Source organism: Capra hircus, chromosome 16 (genome assembly GCF_001704415.2).
Source record: "Capra hircus breed San Clemente chromosome 16, ASM170441v1, whole genome shotgun sequence".
NCBI classification, from domain to species: Eukaryota; Metazoa; Chordata; class Mammalia; order Artiodactyla; family Bovidae; genus Capra; species Capra hircus.
Window position 1 is genome coordinate 10,644,766 of NC_030823.1, and position 15,031 is coordinate 10,659,796.

Here is a 15,031-nt window from a genome sequence, read left to right on the forward strand (position 1 = left end):
TAGTGCCTCAGCAGTTCAACAATCAGTAGTTATAAACAAAGTGGATATATAGAATTGTTAGGCACTGAGACAGAGAAGGCAATGGGACCCCACTCCAGTACTCTTGCCTGGAAAATCCTATGGATGGAGGAGCCTGGTAGGCTGCAGTCCATGGGGTCACTAGAGTTGGACATGACTGAGTGACTTCACTTTGACTTTTCACTTTCATGCATTGGAGAAGGACATGGCAACCCACTCCAGTGTTGAACATGCAAAATTGAACATGCAAAGTGTTCTCATCTTTCTTTTTGCTGAGAAACAGATACTAAAACTTTCTTAAATTATTTTTAGAAACAGGACTCATGGATACATCAACATGTAGAGCAAGACATTATCATCTGCAATATAATACAATCTCAATAAGCACGTGGAATTTGACAGAGGAATAAAGGAAAGGTGGGATGGACAGACAGATATACCAATTGGAGACAGGAGTGGCTAGGAGAATGAATAAGGAGAACAAAGCAATCTTTGACTGAAATATCAGATATACTAAGGAAGCTCATAATGGACTCAGGAATATAAGGAAAGATTCGTTAAAATCAAGGCTGAGAAGACAGAGTTAGAAAAAGACGAAACATAGAAGCTCACATGTTAAAAATAAACTTTAGATGTTTAGTTAAAAAAAAAAAAACTACAATTAAGGACCAAGGCAGACACACAATGATGAACATGCTAAGGATGAGCTTGATCTAAAGGCAGGAGGAGGGAAGAGTAGAATAATACTGAGTCCATGAGGAGCATGAAGGAAAGCAAGAGCCCGGAGTCGGAGCTTGATTCTGCCTCCATTCTGCCACCTTCCAGACAATGACCCCTCAAGCACACTGAGATCAATGCCGCTCAGCTTCAGCTGTCCTCAGCCATAAAACAGAGACAATAATTTCTACATCTTGATTCTGTTGTAAGACTCATAAGAACAACAAAGCAAGGTAAGTTCTTCTCCAGATCCTGGGCATATTTATATTTACTATTTACTGAACCTCATGGCCATGGCTGATGCTAAATGTACTGCAGCAGAACTGCCACAACCACTGCCTTCAGCAAACACCATAACCGACCACTGACAAGCTGAGAATAGGCAATCACTGTTGCTGTACTTGCTTCCAAATAGAATTATATTCTCTCCTTAAGTATTTATTCAGAGCCCATATACAGGGGACTCTGCTAGGTTTTTATTTTTATAATGATAAATAAAACAAAAATAATCCCTGTCCTCAAAGACCATTCAAGTAAAGGAGGGGAACCAGACCATAACAAAACAGGCGAATAAACACATAAAAACAAATCTGAATACACAACATTAAGGAACAAAATGCATGTACACTGATATTAAAGCGTCCTTTAGACAGAACGCTTAGAAAAAGCCTCGCAAAGGAAATGGCATTTCAGCTGAGATTTGAAGGATAAAAAGGAGCAAACTTGCAAAGAATAAGTGAAAGAACAGTCTAGATAAGAGGTAGGAATGTGGGCCAATGCCAAAGGCAGAAAGAAACTGTCGTGCTTATGGAACTGCAAATGTGCAGACAGGCAAAAGGAAGGGTGCAGGACAGGAGGTTAAAAATACATGTAGGAGCCAATTCATGAAGGGCTTTCTAGGTGATGTTAAGCTTATATTTAAATTCTATTAGAAAACCCTGTAACTTTTTAGCCAGAAAGTGACATAATTTGATTTTCACATTACACTTTCTATAAGGGGAAAAATAGTAATTTTAGTTGAGAAGTCAAAGGCAGACAAGCAAAAAAAAAAAGGGGGGGGTGGAGGGGGACAACTGTGCAAGCAGCAAGCTCAGGATGATCACCAATATTCTACAGTGGTGCCACCCAAATTAAATGTGGTTAATTAAGGCAAGGGTTTTCGGTAAACTTTCCAAGGCCGACTGGATAACATGCAATAAAAATGAATAGCTAGAACCCCGGCCATACACCTGGATGCTGTTAACACTACTGTACTCCCAACTCCTATCTGTATCTTGTTAAGGACCAGAAAAAAACAGGTCAGGGACTAATACTTTTAGATGCACTGATCTAGAGAAATGATGGTAACTTAGACTTGAGTTGTGGCAGTGGAGATAAAGAGAAAATAGATAAATACGGAATACAGAAAAGGTAAATTTGACAAAACTCACTAGCATATTAGATGAGAAGAATAAGCAAATATGAAGAATAAAGAATAACTCGATTTGGACTTAAGAAACGGAGTTGAAAGTGGTGTTATTTACTTGTGAAGAAGCAGAAGAATGTGAAGACCTTGTGGGGAAAATATCAAAGAAAAAAGGCTTTAAGCCAGTTTTAAGATACCTATGGTACATCCAAATGTTAAACAGTTAATATAAGACACCAGAGGTAAGAAGAACTGGAGACACAAATTTGAAAACCTTCAGCACATTGATTTAAAACTATGGAATGAGGCAATCCACCTACATTCTGAAGTGGATGACTGAAGAGCATGAGAAATGTGTTTAAAATATACAAAGGGCTAATCCTCTCCCAATCTCACGTGCAGATCTTAGGAGAGCAGATAAACTAGAGCTATAGGGTTATGGATAGTCACCTCCCCACATCAGCCTATCTGCAAGACAGAAGTAATGACTGAAAGCCGGAGAAGTGACTTATGCATTGTGTACACATTGGAAACAGGCAGCAAGAGCAGGGATGTGTGCAGGAGATTTAATCTGGCTAAAAAAGGAAATGACATTAAATTCCACTGTGGAGCTTATCAAACGCTCGTGCTTCTTAACTCACTGGAAAACATGTGTCTCTTGTTAGTTACATTCCCTAAATGAATGTTTAGAAATTAGGAATGATTGTAACACTTTAAAATACTACATTTACCCAGGGACTTGCCTGGTAAAACTAGTGCAAAATATTTGGTGAAAAATAAGAAGAAAGAAACAGTGAACAAAAATGGAACACCATCCCTGAGTCCCTTCACTGAGGCAAAAAGGATAGATGGTTCAGTCCCTATTTCCTAATAATTCAAACTCTACCTAACAAACAACAGTATACAGATCTATGCTGTCTCATGTATGTTACACTACCAGAAATATTATGGTTTTTTTTCTATTTTAAAAAGATAATCCAGATGAGCCTACCCTGTATTACAAAATGTCCCTTCAAAACTGGGTAGCACCGAAAAAGCAAATACATTTAACAATCTGCAGAACAAAAATACACAAATCAAGACAAAGATGACAAACTGCTAACACCCACTCAAGTCAGTCTTATTGACTAGTGAGTATTAAAACTTATAATCTCTGCTTCTGGGACTGTGGATCTATGGGGGTCAATTAGTGAGTGAAACGAGACCTCACATTGATGGGCATCAGAATATCTATTATATTATGAGATATTCTCGAAGATTTATTTCAGTCATTTTAATCACCAGTGCACCCTGGCAGAACTGAGAAAGAATGGCAGATTAGGAGGTGAAGGACCCACAGCTCCCTGCTTCACACGTGACCTTCTCCAAGACTACAAACTAGCTGGGAGGGCCCAGCCCCCTTCCCTGCCCTCTTCCATGGCACATGCACACAAGCTGGTTTACGCAGGTGTTAGTGCCACCCCGATCCCTTTCCTTTGCTTGCCATGTGATTTTGAGCAAATGTGAAATAGAGACAATTATTCATACACAGCACAGAACAGAGCTAGAATCCTCAGGTGGTGACTTGTTCCTTTTTATACTATTTCTGAATTTCTCATGTGATCTTCCTTAGACTAACCATCCTTCCCATCCAAGGGAAAAAAAAGAATTCTACATCAATCATCCCACTGCCTCTACAATATTCCAGGCTGCATTCCTGGGGTCCATGTCAGCCTGCCCATTCCTATTTCCCTGACTTTTTCTTCCTTCCTGTAAGGAGCTCCTTCAGCTCCTTCTTGTTTCTGGCATTGAACACATGGAAGGCATTCAAATCATATTTAACTGGATTTAATTGTTCTTTCTTGTACTCGCATAACAGCTTTTGGCATGGTCTTGTCTCCTGAAAAACAGTCCCATAGTTCTGTCATCTGATATAAATTATATCCAGTGTGCTCCAAATTTAACAAAGATTTCAAACCAACCCAATGTCATTAAAAGGAAGAAAGAAAATACTGGTCATGTCAAGATCCAGGTGGATCCAAGACACAGTCAAAGAGCCTACAATACCATCCCAATATAATCTCTCTTACCATCATGCTTTTAATGTGCTTCCAAAAATCTGAACACTTATAATTACATAATTTTAGAATTAGCCTATGTGTGAACATACTATGAATAAAAAGATATCCAAATCTGCACTACTGACACTAACAAATTGAAAAGGAAGATCAACCAGTTAAATTCCTGACTGGGCCTTTTCAATTAACACCATTTTCTTAATAGCCACTTTTAACAGCACTGATACTAGACTAGGCTAAACACTAAAATAAAATGAACAAATGAACAGTAAATCAAGCCCAAAACACTGAAAATGAACATAGTGTCTGTATCTACATGCATTTATAAAGATCAATCTTTTTAGGTACCAGGAAAAGGAGAGAAAATATTTTTTAAAAAACTTCAAGGAATTCTCTAGTGGTCCAGTGGTTAGGACTCTGTGCTCTTACTGCTGAGGGGCTGGGTTCAATCCCTGGTCAGGGAACCTACAAACATCCCACAGGCTGTGAAGTATAGCCAAAAACATGTAAGGATTAAATTTAAAAAAAATAATTTCAGTATTAGCCTTGTTTATTAATGTATATATTTTTAAAATTTTAGAACCTAATATGCTCAATGATATGGATATCTGAAATCCTAAACATCAAAGCTGCTTATCAATCTATTAAAATTATGGTTTGATGTTTCCACAGGAAAAGACAAAAATCACATCCACCATACTATCACAGAACTCAAACAAGAAACTGATGAGAGAATGGGTATGTAATAAAAAGCTTTTTAAAACATTTTCCTAAAATTAAAAATATTTTCTTAAAATTTTCTGTAACTCAACTATACCTATTTACTCAAGTAAATATTCTTATATACTAGTTTTAAGTAAAATTTAATTCCTTCAAAGCATTACATAGTATCAAAAATTTCAGTTGTGATAATAGAAAAAAACTAAAATTTTTCTATTTTTACCTGGCCTTGGTACAGGTTGTGCTGCAGGAGTCTGCGTCTTCCGGGCTGATGCACCTTCCTTTAAAAGAATAGAAACTGATTTGTTAAAATTCCTTTGTACAATAAACACTTTTGTTTAATTACTGCAAAAAAAATTCATGTCTATCTCTCCCTCAGTCATGGAACATGCTATGAGTTAAAACAAACAAGCACCTTACCTTTTATGTTACTGGTTGTGAGATGGTTAAGAGAAATCTTTAGTTGAAAATATACTTAAATTGTTACTATTCATTAGTTATTGTAAGTATGTAAGACTTTTCAAATATTCAATGATTTACTTAATTGCTGACAATTTTAATATTCTCAGAAATGTCATTACCGGTTTTAAAATCAAGTCAATCTTTTTCCCCTTAAGAATCTCAAAATGAGTAAGTGATACATAATCTCACATTAGAAAGATGTAAACAGTGTTACTTTGAGTGAATCTTTAAAAAACACAAATATTTCAAATTAAACATCTTTAAACTATTCAGGGAAAATAATCCATTTACAAACATGGTATGTGTTACATTTAAGAGTGGTTGAAAATTTCTTAGAAGCTGAATAACAAATCTCAAGTAATTACAAAGCACGTAATATATATAAGGAAATATGCTAAGGATTGAAGTACATCACTTATATACTCAAGAACAGACACCTCTGAAGTGCTTAACAGACTTCAAAAGTTTTCTATCTTTACTGCAATAGTTTCAATCATATTCACACTAAATTTTCATTAAAACATTTTTCTTTATAGAAAGCTACAAGTGTAAATTTCAAAACAGCTAGTAACTCATGAAGATTTTATTCTAGCTGTACTTAAGTGAAGAAAATTTGATAAGTATCAGGAAAATTACACAAATCTGTAATAAGAAAAATCACTACTACAACCACAGAAACATTTCTAAAGAAGTCCTGCTAAACAATGTTCACTTTCATCATATTACATTTTCTTCAGAATCTGATATTTTACTGTGGTAAAATGCACAGAGAATGCATTTCACTTGGAATACAATAGGATTCCTGGCATTCAGTTTAAAGGCTTTTTTTAAAGAAAGGTTAAAAAAGAGGACTCCCCTGGCAGTCCTGTGGTTAAGACTCTGCTTCCAATGCAAGGCGCACAGGTTCCATCCCTGGGCGGGGAACTAAGATTCCAAACGCCTCATGCATACCTTCCCCCTCAAAAAAGCTAAAAAGCTAAATTTAAAAAAAAAAAAAAAAGAAGCAGCAGCAACAGGGGCAACTAGCAAAAACTCTTTGGGGGAAAAAAGCACTTGAGGACAGCAGAACATCCTTTTCAAATATTTTCACTATTATGCATTTAGTTATATACACTGGTGTGGTTGAGACTCAGTCACTTTGGATGCTGGTTCCATGAATGTGTTAACTTTGTAAAAATTTGTCAGGCTTACTAATGATATGGTCATTATATTACAAGCAAATTATATTCAAGTAAAATTTTAAATGTAAAGAAAGTGAGTCACTATTAAGGTGGAGACCATTTTCAACATTTAACTTCATTTAATGCACTGTATTTTTCTCTAAGTTCATGTTAGGGGACACAACTGCTTCTACTCATCTTTGTAAATCTAGTACCTAGGACACAACAGATGCTCAACAAATGTTGGTCATACTGAACTCAATTCTAGACTTCTAAAAACCAGAAGCCAAAATAGAAATTAACCAAAGAGATTTTAGCTTTCTCTCCTATCTTCTTTTATAAGGAGGAAACAACTAGATATTATATAATAACAAGATTAAGTTTTAACCATATTCCTTTTGAATTCTTACATGTAAATACTGGGACTTCTCTGGTGCTCAAACGGTAAAGAATCTGCCTGCAGTGTGTGGGAGACATGGGTTCCATCCCTAGGTTGGGAAGATCCCCTGGAGGAGGGCATGACAACCCACTCTAGTATTCTTGCCTGGAGAACCCCCAAGAACAGAGGAGCCTGGCAGGCTACAGTCCATGGGGTCACAAAGAGTTTGGACACAACTGAGCGACAAAGCACAGCACATACATGTAAACTGGGTCAGTTTAAGTACACAGAGAAGGAAGAAAAATGAAGAAAAAGAGACAGGAAGAACAATGAGCACGCACATATGCAGACCTCCTTCTGTCTACATTTGACTAGAAGGCTGGCTAGTCCTGGGTTCAGTCTATAGAGAGTCCTCTGTGTTTTATAAATGGGAGTCAGCTAGTCATAAGCCTATAAGGAGTTAAGTCTAAAATTACAGATAATCGTGTCTCATGACTCATGGAGAAAAGCCATCTGCAGAATGATGTAAAGAAGTTACCAGCATGCAAGAAGAGACATGGAATACAATATCCCTCCATAACACCTATCTAGTTTTAGTGGCCTGTAAGACCTCTTCTCCCGCTAATCCTTGGAATCTTCTTGATTCCAAGAGACACTAAAATCCCTCATCTCATTCTATGCAACCCACACACTTTTTTGTCTTACTTACTAGAGCAGAATCTGTTCGCTGCAACCAGGAGAGTTTTATCTAATTTTGTCTTCTCAAATTCACTGAAAATTTTGAGTTGTCAGTCACTATAGTACAACTTTGCTTAATTTTGGATAAGTAAACACAAATAAGTTCAAAGGCACACACATATATAGCCATGCCACTTCAATAGGCTGTGAGCTCCTTGAAATGAAAACAGCAAAGACCTCTGCTAATCATATGGTTAATTCACAGCCATTTCTAGGACTCCCTAACCAATACAAGAGCAGCTAAAAGCTCATATTACTCTGATCTGCGTTTTGTGTAAGTCACTACATAAAGGACCTCAGAAACCATATAACCTAATTCCAGCACCCTTTAAAGATGAAGAAAGAGAGGTAAAATAGGTTTTCAAAGGCTACACAGAGGTCTATCTGGCATATGTTAAGAAACTGAAATAGAAGGAAAACAAAGAATAAAAGAAACAAAATGAAGAAATAATAATTGGCAGTAATAGGGAACAGACTGACAACTCTGTATTTTTAAAGATATTTGGACTGGGGAAAAAATGCTACTCAGCTGGGAGAAGAAAAGTATCAGCACAAAACAACTGAAAGAGCTGACGAGTTGTGCTAACTGGAGAGGAAAACCTGCTTTCTTTTAAAAAGTCAGAATCATTATGATTTCACCAAGACTTGAGGCATTCTGGAAAAGAAGTAACTGGCAAAAAGGGATGGGGGAAACAGTGACAGAATCGTTATCTGCAAAACAACACAATGAAACAAGGTAACTGTTTACAATCCCTCATTGCTTTCTTTTAGCAAGTGAAGAGAATCTAGCATCTTCTGGTATTGGGAGAAAGAACACTGGTATCTGCCACTTAAACAAGTAGAAAATAACACAATATAAAATATTGTAAGAAAAATATTTGTAATAAGTTATCAGTATGAAAAAATACTATATTTAATTCTGGAAAATGCTGTTTATATAAAAATTCATGATACTAAAATTTCTTAATGAAGAAAACATATGGACTATATATATACACACACACACAGAGATTCTAGGAGTTGATAATCTACCTCTTTGACTACTGTATTTATGAGACAAAAAGTAACATTTTTAAAAAGTAAATCAATATTATTTGTACACTTGCATGTTTTGTCTTTTTAAAAAATAACTTATTCCCATGAAATCTGTATTTGGTATTCAGAACTCCCAAATATTAGGATTTTTTTTAAGCACCTGAATTTTTTAAGTTCCAGAATGAGTCTTTAAGAAAATCATTTTGGAAAAACTAGGTACAAAAAGGAAACTGCAACTCTGAGCGAATCACAAAGAGGCTGAAAAGCACTAAAGGTTTCAGGAGCAAGAAACTTGACACAAATTTTAAGTACAACTTATTTTTTGTTTTTTAGACTAGTCATAACCTGGAGTATACGTATACAATGTTTGCTAACACAGAAAACAGTTGACACATTTCTAAAACCCAGTACAGTGTGTCTGTACAGGCATACCTCAGAGATACTGCCGGTTTGGCTCCATACGACTGCAATAAAGCTAGTATCTCAAGCAAGTGCGCCACACAAATTTGTTTTGGTTTCCCAGTGCATACAAAAGTTACCTTCACACTATACTGTAGTCTACACAACTAATCAACTATCTCTGCAAAATTACAGGATACAAAATCAATACACAAACATCCACAGCATCTCTATACACTACCAATCAGTAATTTAAAAAAGAAATTAAGAAAACAGTTCCATTTGGAATAGCATTTAAAAATCAAATACTCAAGAATTTAATCAAGAAGTTAAAAAAAAAAAACTATACACTGAAAACTTCAGATTGATGCTGAAAGAAATTAAAGCCATAAACAAATGGAAAGACATCTATGTTCATGGACTGCTAAGATTAATAGCATTAAGATTTCAAAATTACCCAATGCAATTTATAGATCCAATACAATCCCTTTCAAAATCCCAAAGGTGTTTTTGCAGAAAGAAAAACTTATCCTAGAACTGATGTGGAATTTCAAGCAGCCCCAAAGGGCCAAACTAATTCTGAAAAATGAACAAAGCTGGAGGACTAAAACTTCCAGATTTTAAAACTTGTAGATAATCAAAATACTGTAGCAGGGAACGAAGGCAGATCCATGGACCAACAGAATGAGATAGCCCAGAAATAAACTTTCACGTACATGGCAAACTGACTTTTGACACAGAAGCTAAGACCACGCAATGGGAAAGGATAGTTTTCAACAAACAGTGCTAGGAAAACTGGATATGCACATGCAAAAAGAATGAAGCTGGACCACTATCTTACATCATCTACAAAAATTATTAATAACTCAAAATGGATCGGAAACCTAAATTTAAGAGATAGAACTTTAAAAAATTTTTAAAAACCTACAGATAAAAAATCAAAGCGTAAAAGCTTCATGACATTAGATTTGACACCAGTTTCACGGATATGTGAAAGTAGTACTAAAAGGTACAGGAAAACAAAAGAAAAGCAGATAAACTGGACTTGATCAAGATTAAGAGCTTTCATGCATCAAAGGACACTAACAACAGAGAAGTCAATCCAAAGAACAGGAGAAAAGATTTGATAAGGAACTAATATCCCTGGCATTTGGCTAAAACATTATCTGGACATGTCTATGAGGATGCGTCTGGCTGAGTCGAACTTCTGAATCTGTAGACTGAGTAAGGCAGATTGTCCTCCCACTGCAGACGGGCCTCGTCCAATCCACTGAAGAAATGAAGACAACACAGAGGCAGAACAGAGGAGAATTCCTCTCTGCCAGGCTACGTCAAGGGGGCACACTGGTGTTCTCCTGCCTTGGACGCAGACTGGAGCGTTTACACCATTAGTCCTCCAGTTCTCAGTCCTTCGGGCTCAGACAAGAGCTGCACTAGCCCATCAGCTTCCCTGGGTCACCAGCCTGCCGACAGCAAATCCTGGAACTTTTCAGTCTTCCTAACCACATGTGCCAATTCTTTCTCTGGAGAACCCAGACAAATACAGCAATAAAAATTTTCAAAAGAGTGAGTTATAACGTAAAACTCTTTAAAGAGGCATTCTATCATATTGGGAAAATGTCAGCTTTTAAAAAATTATTTATCTGGAGATTAAAAGAATCACGTCCACATGAATGTAGTTCCTTAATCTACAGATAAATAATTTAGATAAAATGCTAATTAGAGCATTGCAACTGGAAACAAACCAAAGTGTGTGTACCGATCTCCTTTAACATCGAAGTCCATAATGAACAATTCTTTCTCACTGAGGTTTCACAAAAGCTTTATCTTTCTCACTTAAAAGTCAGTAGAATTGTTTTTATAGTGGAAGAGGGACACAGGTAATGTAGAAGGTCCACAGGATCATCTGTGAATCTCATGGGTCCATGGACTAAAAACAAATACACGTAACTTGAGACAGAGTAAATCAGTGCAAAAGAACACCTGACTTACATACAAGTCTTGAGCTCTAGGTTCCAGCTTAATGTGGCTTTGCTACATTAAGAGCAAACCTTTGAGAAAAATCTCAACCTCTCAGGTTCTTGGTTACCTTGCCTGTAAAATGAGGAAACTAGATTTTTAGATGACCTCAAAGGTCCAATTCTACTCTGAAATTCCATTATTCTAATGTAAGTAATACTTTTTCACTAGGAACAATCCCATTACAGTACAACCTGAAGGGTCCAATTAAATGATTACGTTTGAAGACAATTCAACGTGGGTTTCTTCAAACCTATTATACAGCTTATAATTTTGCTAGTCTATAGCTTGTAAGTTGGCTCTTCTTTTGTTTCATGTGAATAAACAATACTCTGTTGCCCAGCTCTCTCTATCAAAGGTTACATGTTTGGAATTATATTAATTTGATTATTTTGGGAATCAAAGAATTACAGCTACTGGCCAGTAAGATTTTAAAACAATTTAAAGGTGCGGACCTAGTACGCTTCGCAACTCTATCAAACTCAACACATCCCCGTTAAGAATATTTTACACTGATCCCTCTAACCATTTTAAATGAAATGCATAGGTAACATAACTAACCTATAAATATAGGCAAAACTTTTAATGGAAACCAGTGTCCTAGCAATAGACTTTGTATTCCAATTATGTTTTAGGTTCGTTTAATAATAAAAATGGTCTAACACAGTGGCCCCAAGCTTTTGGCACCAGGGACTGGTTTCACGGAAGACCATTTTTCCATAGACCCAAGGAGGAGGGGTGTGAAGGATGATTCAAGCACATTACCTTTGTTGCGGACTTTCTGTTATTATTATGTCAGCTCCACCCCCGACCATCAAGCATTAGATCCCAGAGACTGGGGACCCCTGGTCTCTCTCTCTCTCTCTCACACACACACACACACACACACACACACACTAGGACATTCAGAAGTCCTGCAGAACACAGGACTAGTCTGTTGTTTTCAAAAACTGTCTCAACACTACATTCCCTGGCCACATTCACTAAATGCCCTTCATTTATTTTGTCAGCCCAGAACACCTTCCCTCGTAAACTTCTGAACATGTTCTAGGAAAGCAGTATCAAGCTCAATACCACCCTCACTGATAACCCCAGCTATAACCTCTAAGATTATTCCGTGTGTGCCAAAAACACAACTAAAAGATTCTGGTTGATTTATGCTGAAAAGAAAGAGCTGCGCTACTGAGAAACCAAAGCACATACAAGCAAAAAGGCACACTTTGTTTAACTGCACTGCATATACGGCACTTTTTTTTTTAACAGATTGAAGGTTTCTGGCACCCCTACGTTGTCAAATCATGGTTAGCATTTTTTAATTAAAATATGTACATTGTTTTTTAGACACAATGCTATTATTGCACAAAATTTACTACGAACGTAACTTTTCTATGCACTGGGAAACAAAAAATTCCTGCGACTCACTTACTACAGTAGCCTGAAATTGAACCCCAAATAGCTCTGAGGTATGCCTTTATTATTACAGTACTTTCCAAATTACTGCTGATTTTAGATGCTTACTTTTTCTCTTAGGATCATTAATAGTTCGTGTGAATTAAAATGGACAAATGTCAAAGAGACATTTAAATTTAGTTCTACTTTCAAGTCAAAAGAAATTCTTAAACATTATAAGTAACTCAGCATAAGCTTAGGAAAACTGAAGGCAAAATAGTCAGGCAGGCAAACACTGACACTTGTGGTCATTCTGAGATTGCTAATTTGCAATCAGCTAATTCCTGCTCTGTGAGTTCAAAGAAAAGTAAAACTGGTTTGTAAAACATCAATAAAGGTCAAAGGAAAATACCAAATTCTTAATAAACATAACCACTTTTTTTCAAAAAGGAAAACTACTAATATTAAACAGTCGAAAATATGCCATCTGTCCAAATCTTTTTATGTAATGAGAAAGATGTCATTTGATTTTAAGTCAAAGCAGTCTCTAGATAAACTCCAAGTAAACACTGCCATGCAAAACTGCTGATTATCTCAATAAAACTGAAGGTGTTACCTAACTAATTGGTTCAAATGGAATTTTTCAGTGTATTACATTGGAAATTACATCTGCTCCAAAACATTAAGATTTTTCTCCAGCAGTGGAAAAAGATAGCTGGTTTTTCAGGTGAAATAAATGGCTTGCATTCAGGGGCCTACTATCCAGACTAAAGCATAAACAGGAATGGAGACCAATGAAGGGAAAATTGATTCATGTCTCCCAAGGCTGTTTGCTCATCACCCACCCTGGTTGAAGTGCTATCTCCCCATTCATTTCTCCAGCATTCTTTTTACCAAAGACATTTAGTTGAATTTGTATAGATACATAGTATAATTTCATGAAATCACTTACCTTTCCTATTACATACTGAACAAATCTATACCTGACTGATCATGTAATAATCACTCAAAAACTATTAACAATGTGAATAAAAATATTATTATTTCTGTACCCATTTAAGACTTAAAGAGTTAGGAGGCACAGCAAATTCTGTCTTTAAATTCTAGCTCCTTAAGGGATATTCTAGACATGCACGGGGAAACCCTAATAGGAACCTGGATAACTCTGGCCATGATGCATAAAGTAATAGTCACCTATTTTCCCACCAGGGATGTGCTATAAAATTAAAAAGCAGACCTATGCAAGTAAAAATTACAAGACATTTATAACTATAAAACTTAACAAAATAGCTGCCAGTCTGCTGAGTCTGATAAAGAAATCTGTCACATTTAGTGAGAAAGTTTAACCGTAGAATTCAGATTTTAAAAGAAACTAGACTGAAGGAAGAGCTTCTACAAGCTTGCCTGTCATAAGATTTTTACAGCTTCTCTTGGCTGGAAACATGTAGGTTGCTAGAGAAAGTCATTGAAGGAACTTTTATCTCATGACTGCTGTTTTTCTGTAAAGTTCCTAGGCTAGCTTAACTTAAACGTAAGAAACAGAATGCAGTTGTACCTGAAAGTTTAAAGTAAATTCTGATTCGGCACACAGGTATCCTTTCATGAGCTTTCAGGAGTCTCCTTTGCCATATGAACACTTGCTCCTCTGCAAGCACAGTTGAGACAATAGTCTACTGGGAATTCAGGGGCTCCACCTAACACTGCAAGGACCACTAACCAGCAGCTTATCTATGGAGTTCTCTTAATAGTCAAGATCCATAAGAAATTCAGTGGGGCAATCAAAAAAACAGCCAAAAATAACTGCTTTATCCTTCCTGGAGGAAGGGCGAGGGATACATCTAAATCTTCTTTGTATCATTTATTAAGGTGTGTCGAATTACAAATGCTGGCACACAGTAGTTGATCAGATACCTATCTACTGATCAAGTAAATAAAACAAAAATACAAACATCCATTTAAAATCCTATGAATGACCTCTGAGTATGCTGTGCTGGTGTGCTCAGTCACGTCTGACTCCTTGAGACCCCACGGACTGTAGTCCATCAGGCCCCTCTGTCCATGGGATTTCCCAGGCAAGAATACTGGAGTGAGTTGTCATTTCCTTCTCCAGGGGATCTTTCCAATCCAGAGATTGAACGCACATCTCCTGAATTAGTAGGCAGATTATTTACCACTGAGCCACCAGGGAAGCCCCATGCTGTACTAGTAACAGCAAAAAAAAATTCCCACAGTTCTCCAGCAGGGCCATGCAGCATAAGGTTGAGAACAACTTACTTTTGCTTTAATTCCCAGCTGGACTCTTTCTTATCATTAATCATCCGATATTTGGGATAATTGTTGTATAACTCTAAACACTGGTTCTTCATCTTTAAAATGGGTATTACAATAATAAAACTTTATCAGAAAAAGAGTCATTTATATAACAGCTCAAGCAGGCTAGGCACGCAACATGAATTGAGTCACTGCTGCTACTAGCACAGTCAAATCCTACGTCAGGAATTATTGATAAATAGTGACCTAGTAAGATCTACTT

The 15,031-nt window shown here is 36.6% G+C and overlaps 1 protein-coding gene across 1 annotated transcript in view; it reads right to left on the reverse strand.

Moving 5' to 3' along the window:
- Positions 1–15,031, reverse strand: part of CDC73 (cell division cycle 73) — an 88,024-nt gene that overhangs the window by 20,849 nt on the left and 52,144 nt on the right. The window contains exon 11 of the mRNA XM_018060144.1: positions 5,141–5,198. Coding sequence (XP_017915633.1) covers positions 5,141–5,198 — 58 coding nt within the window. The remainder of the gene's footprint in view (positions 1–5,140; positions 5,199–15,031) is intronic.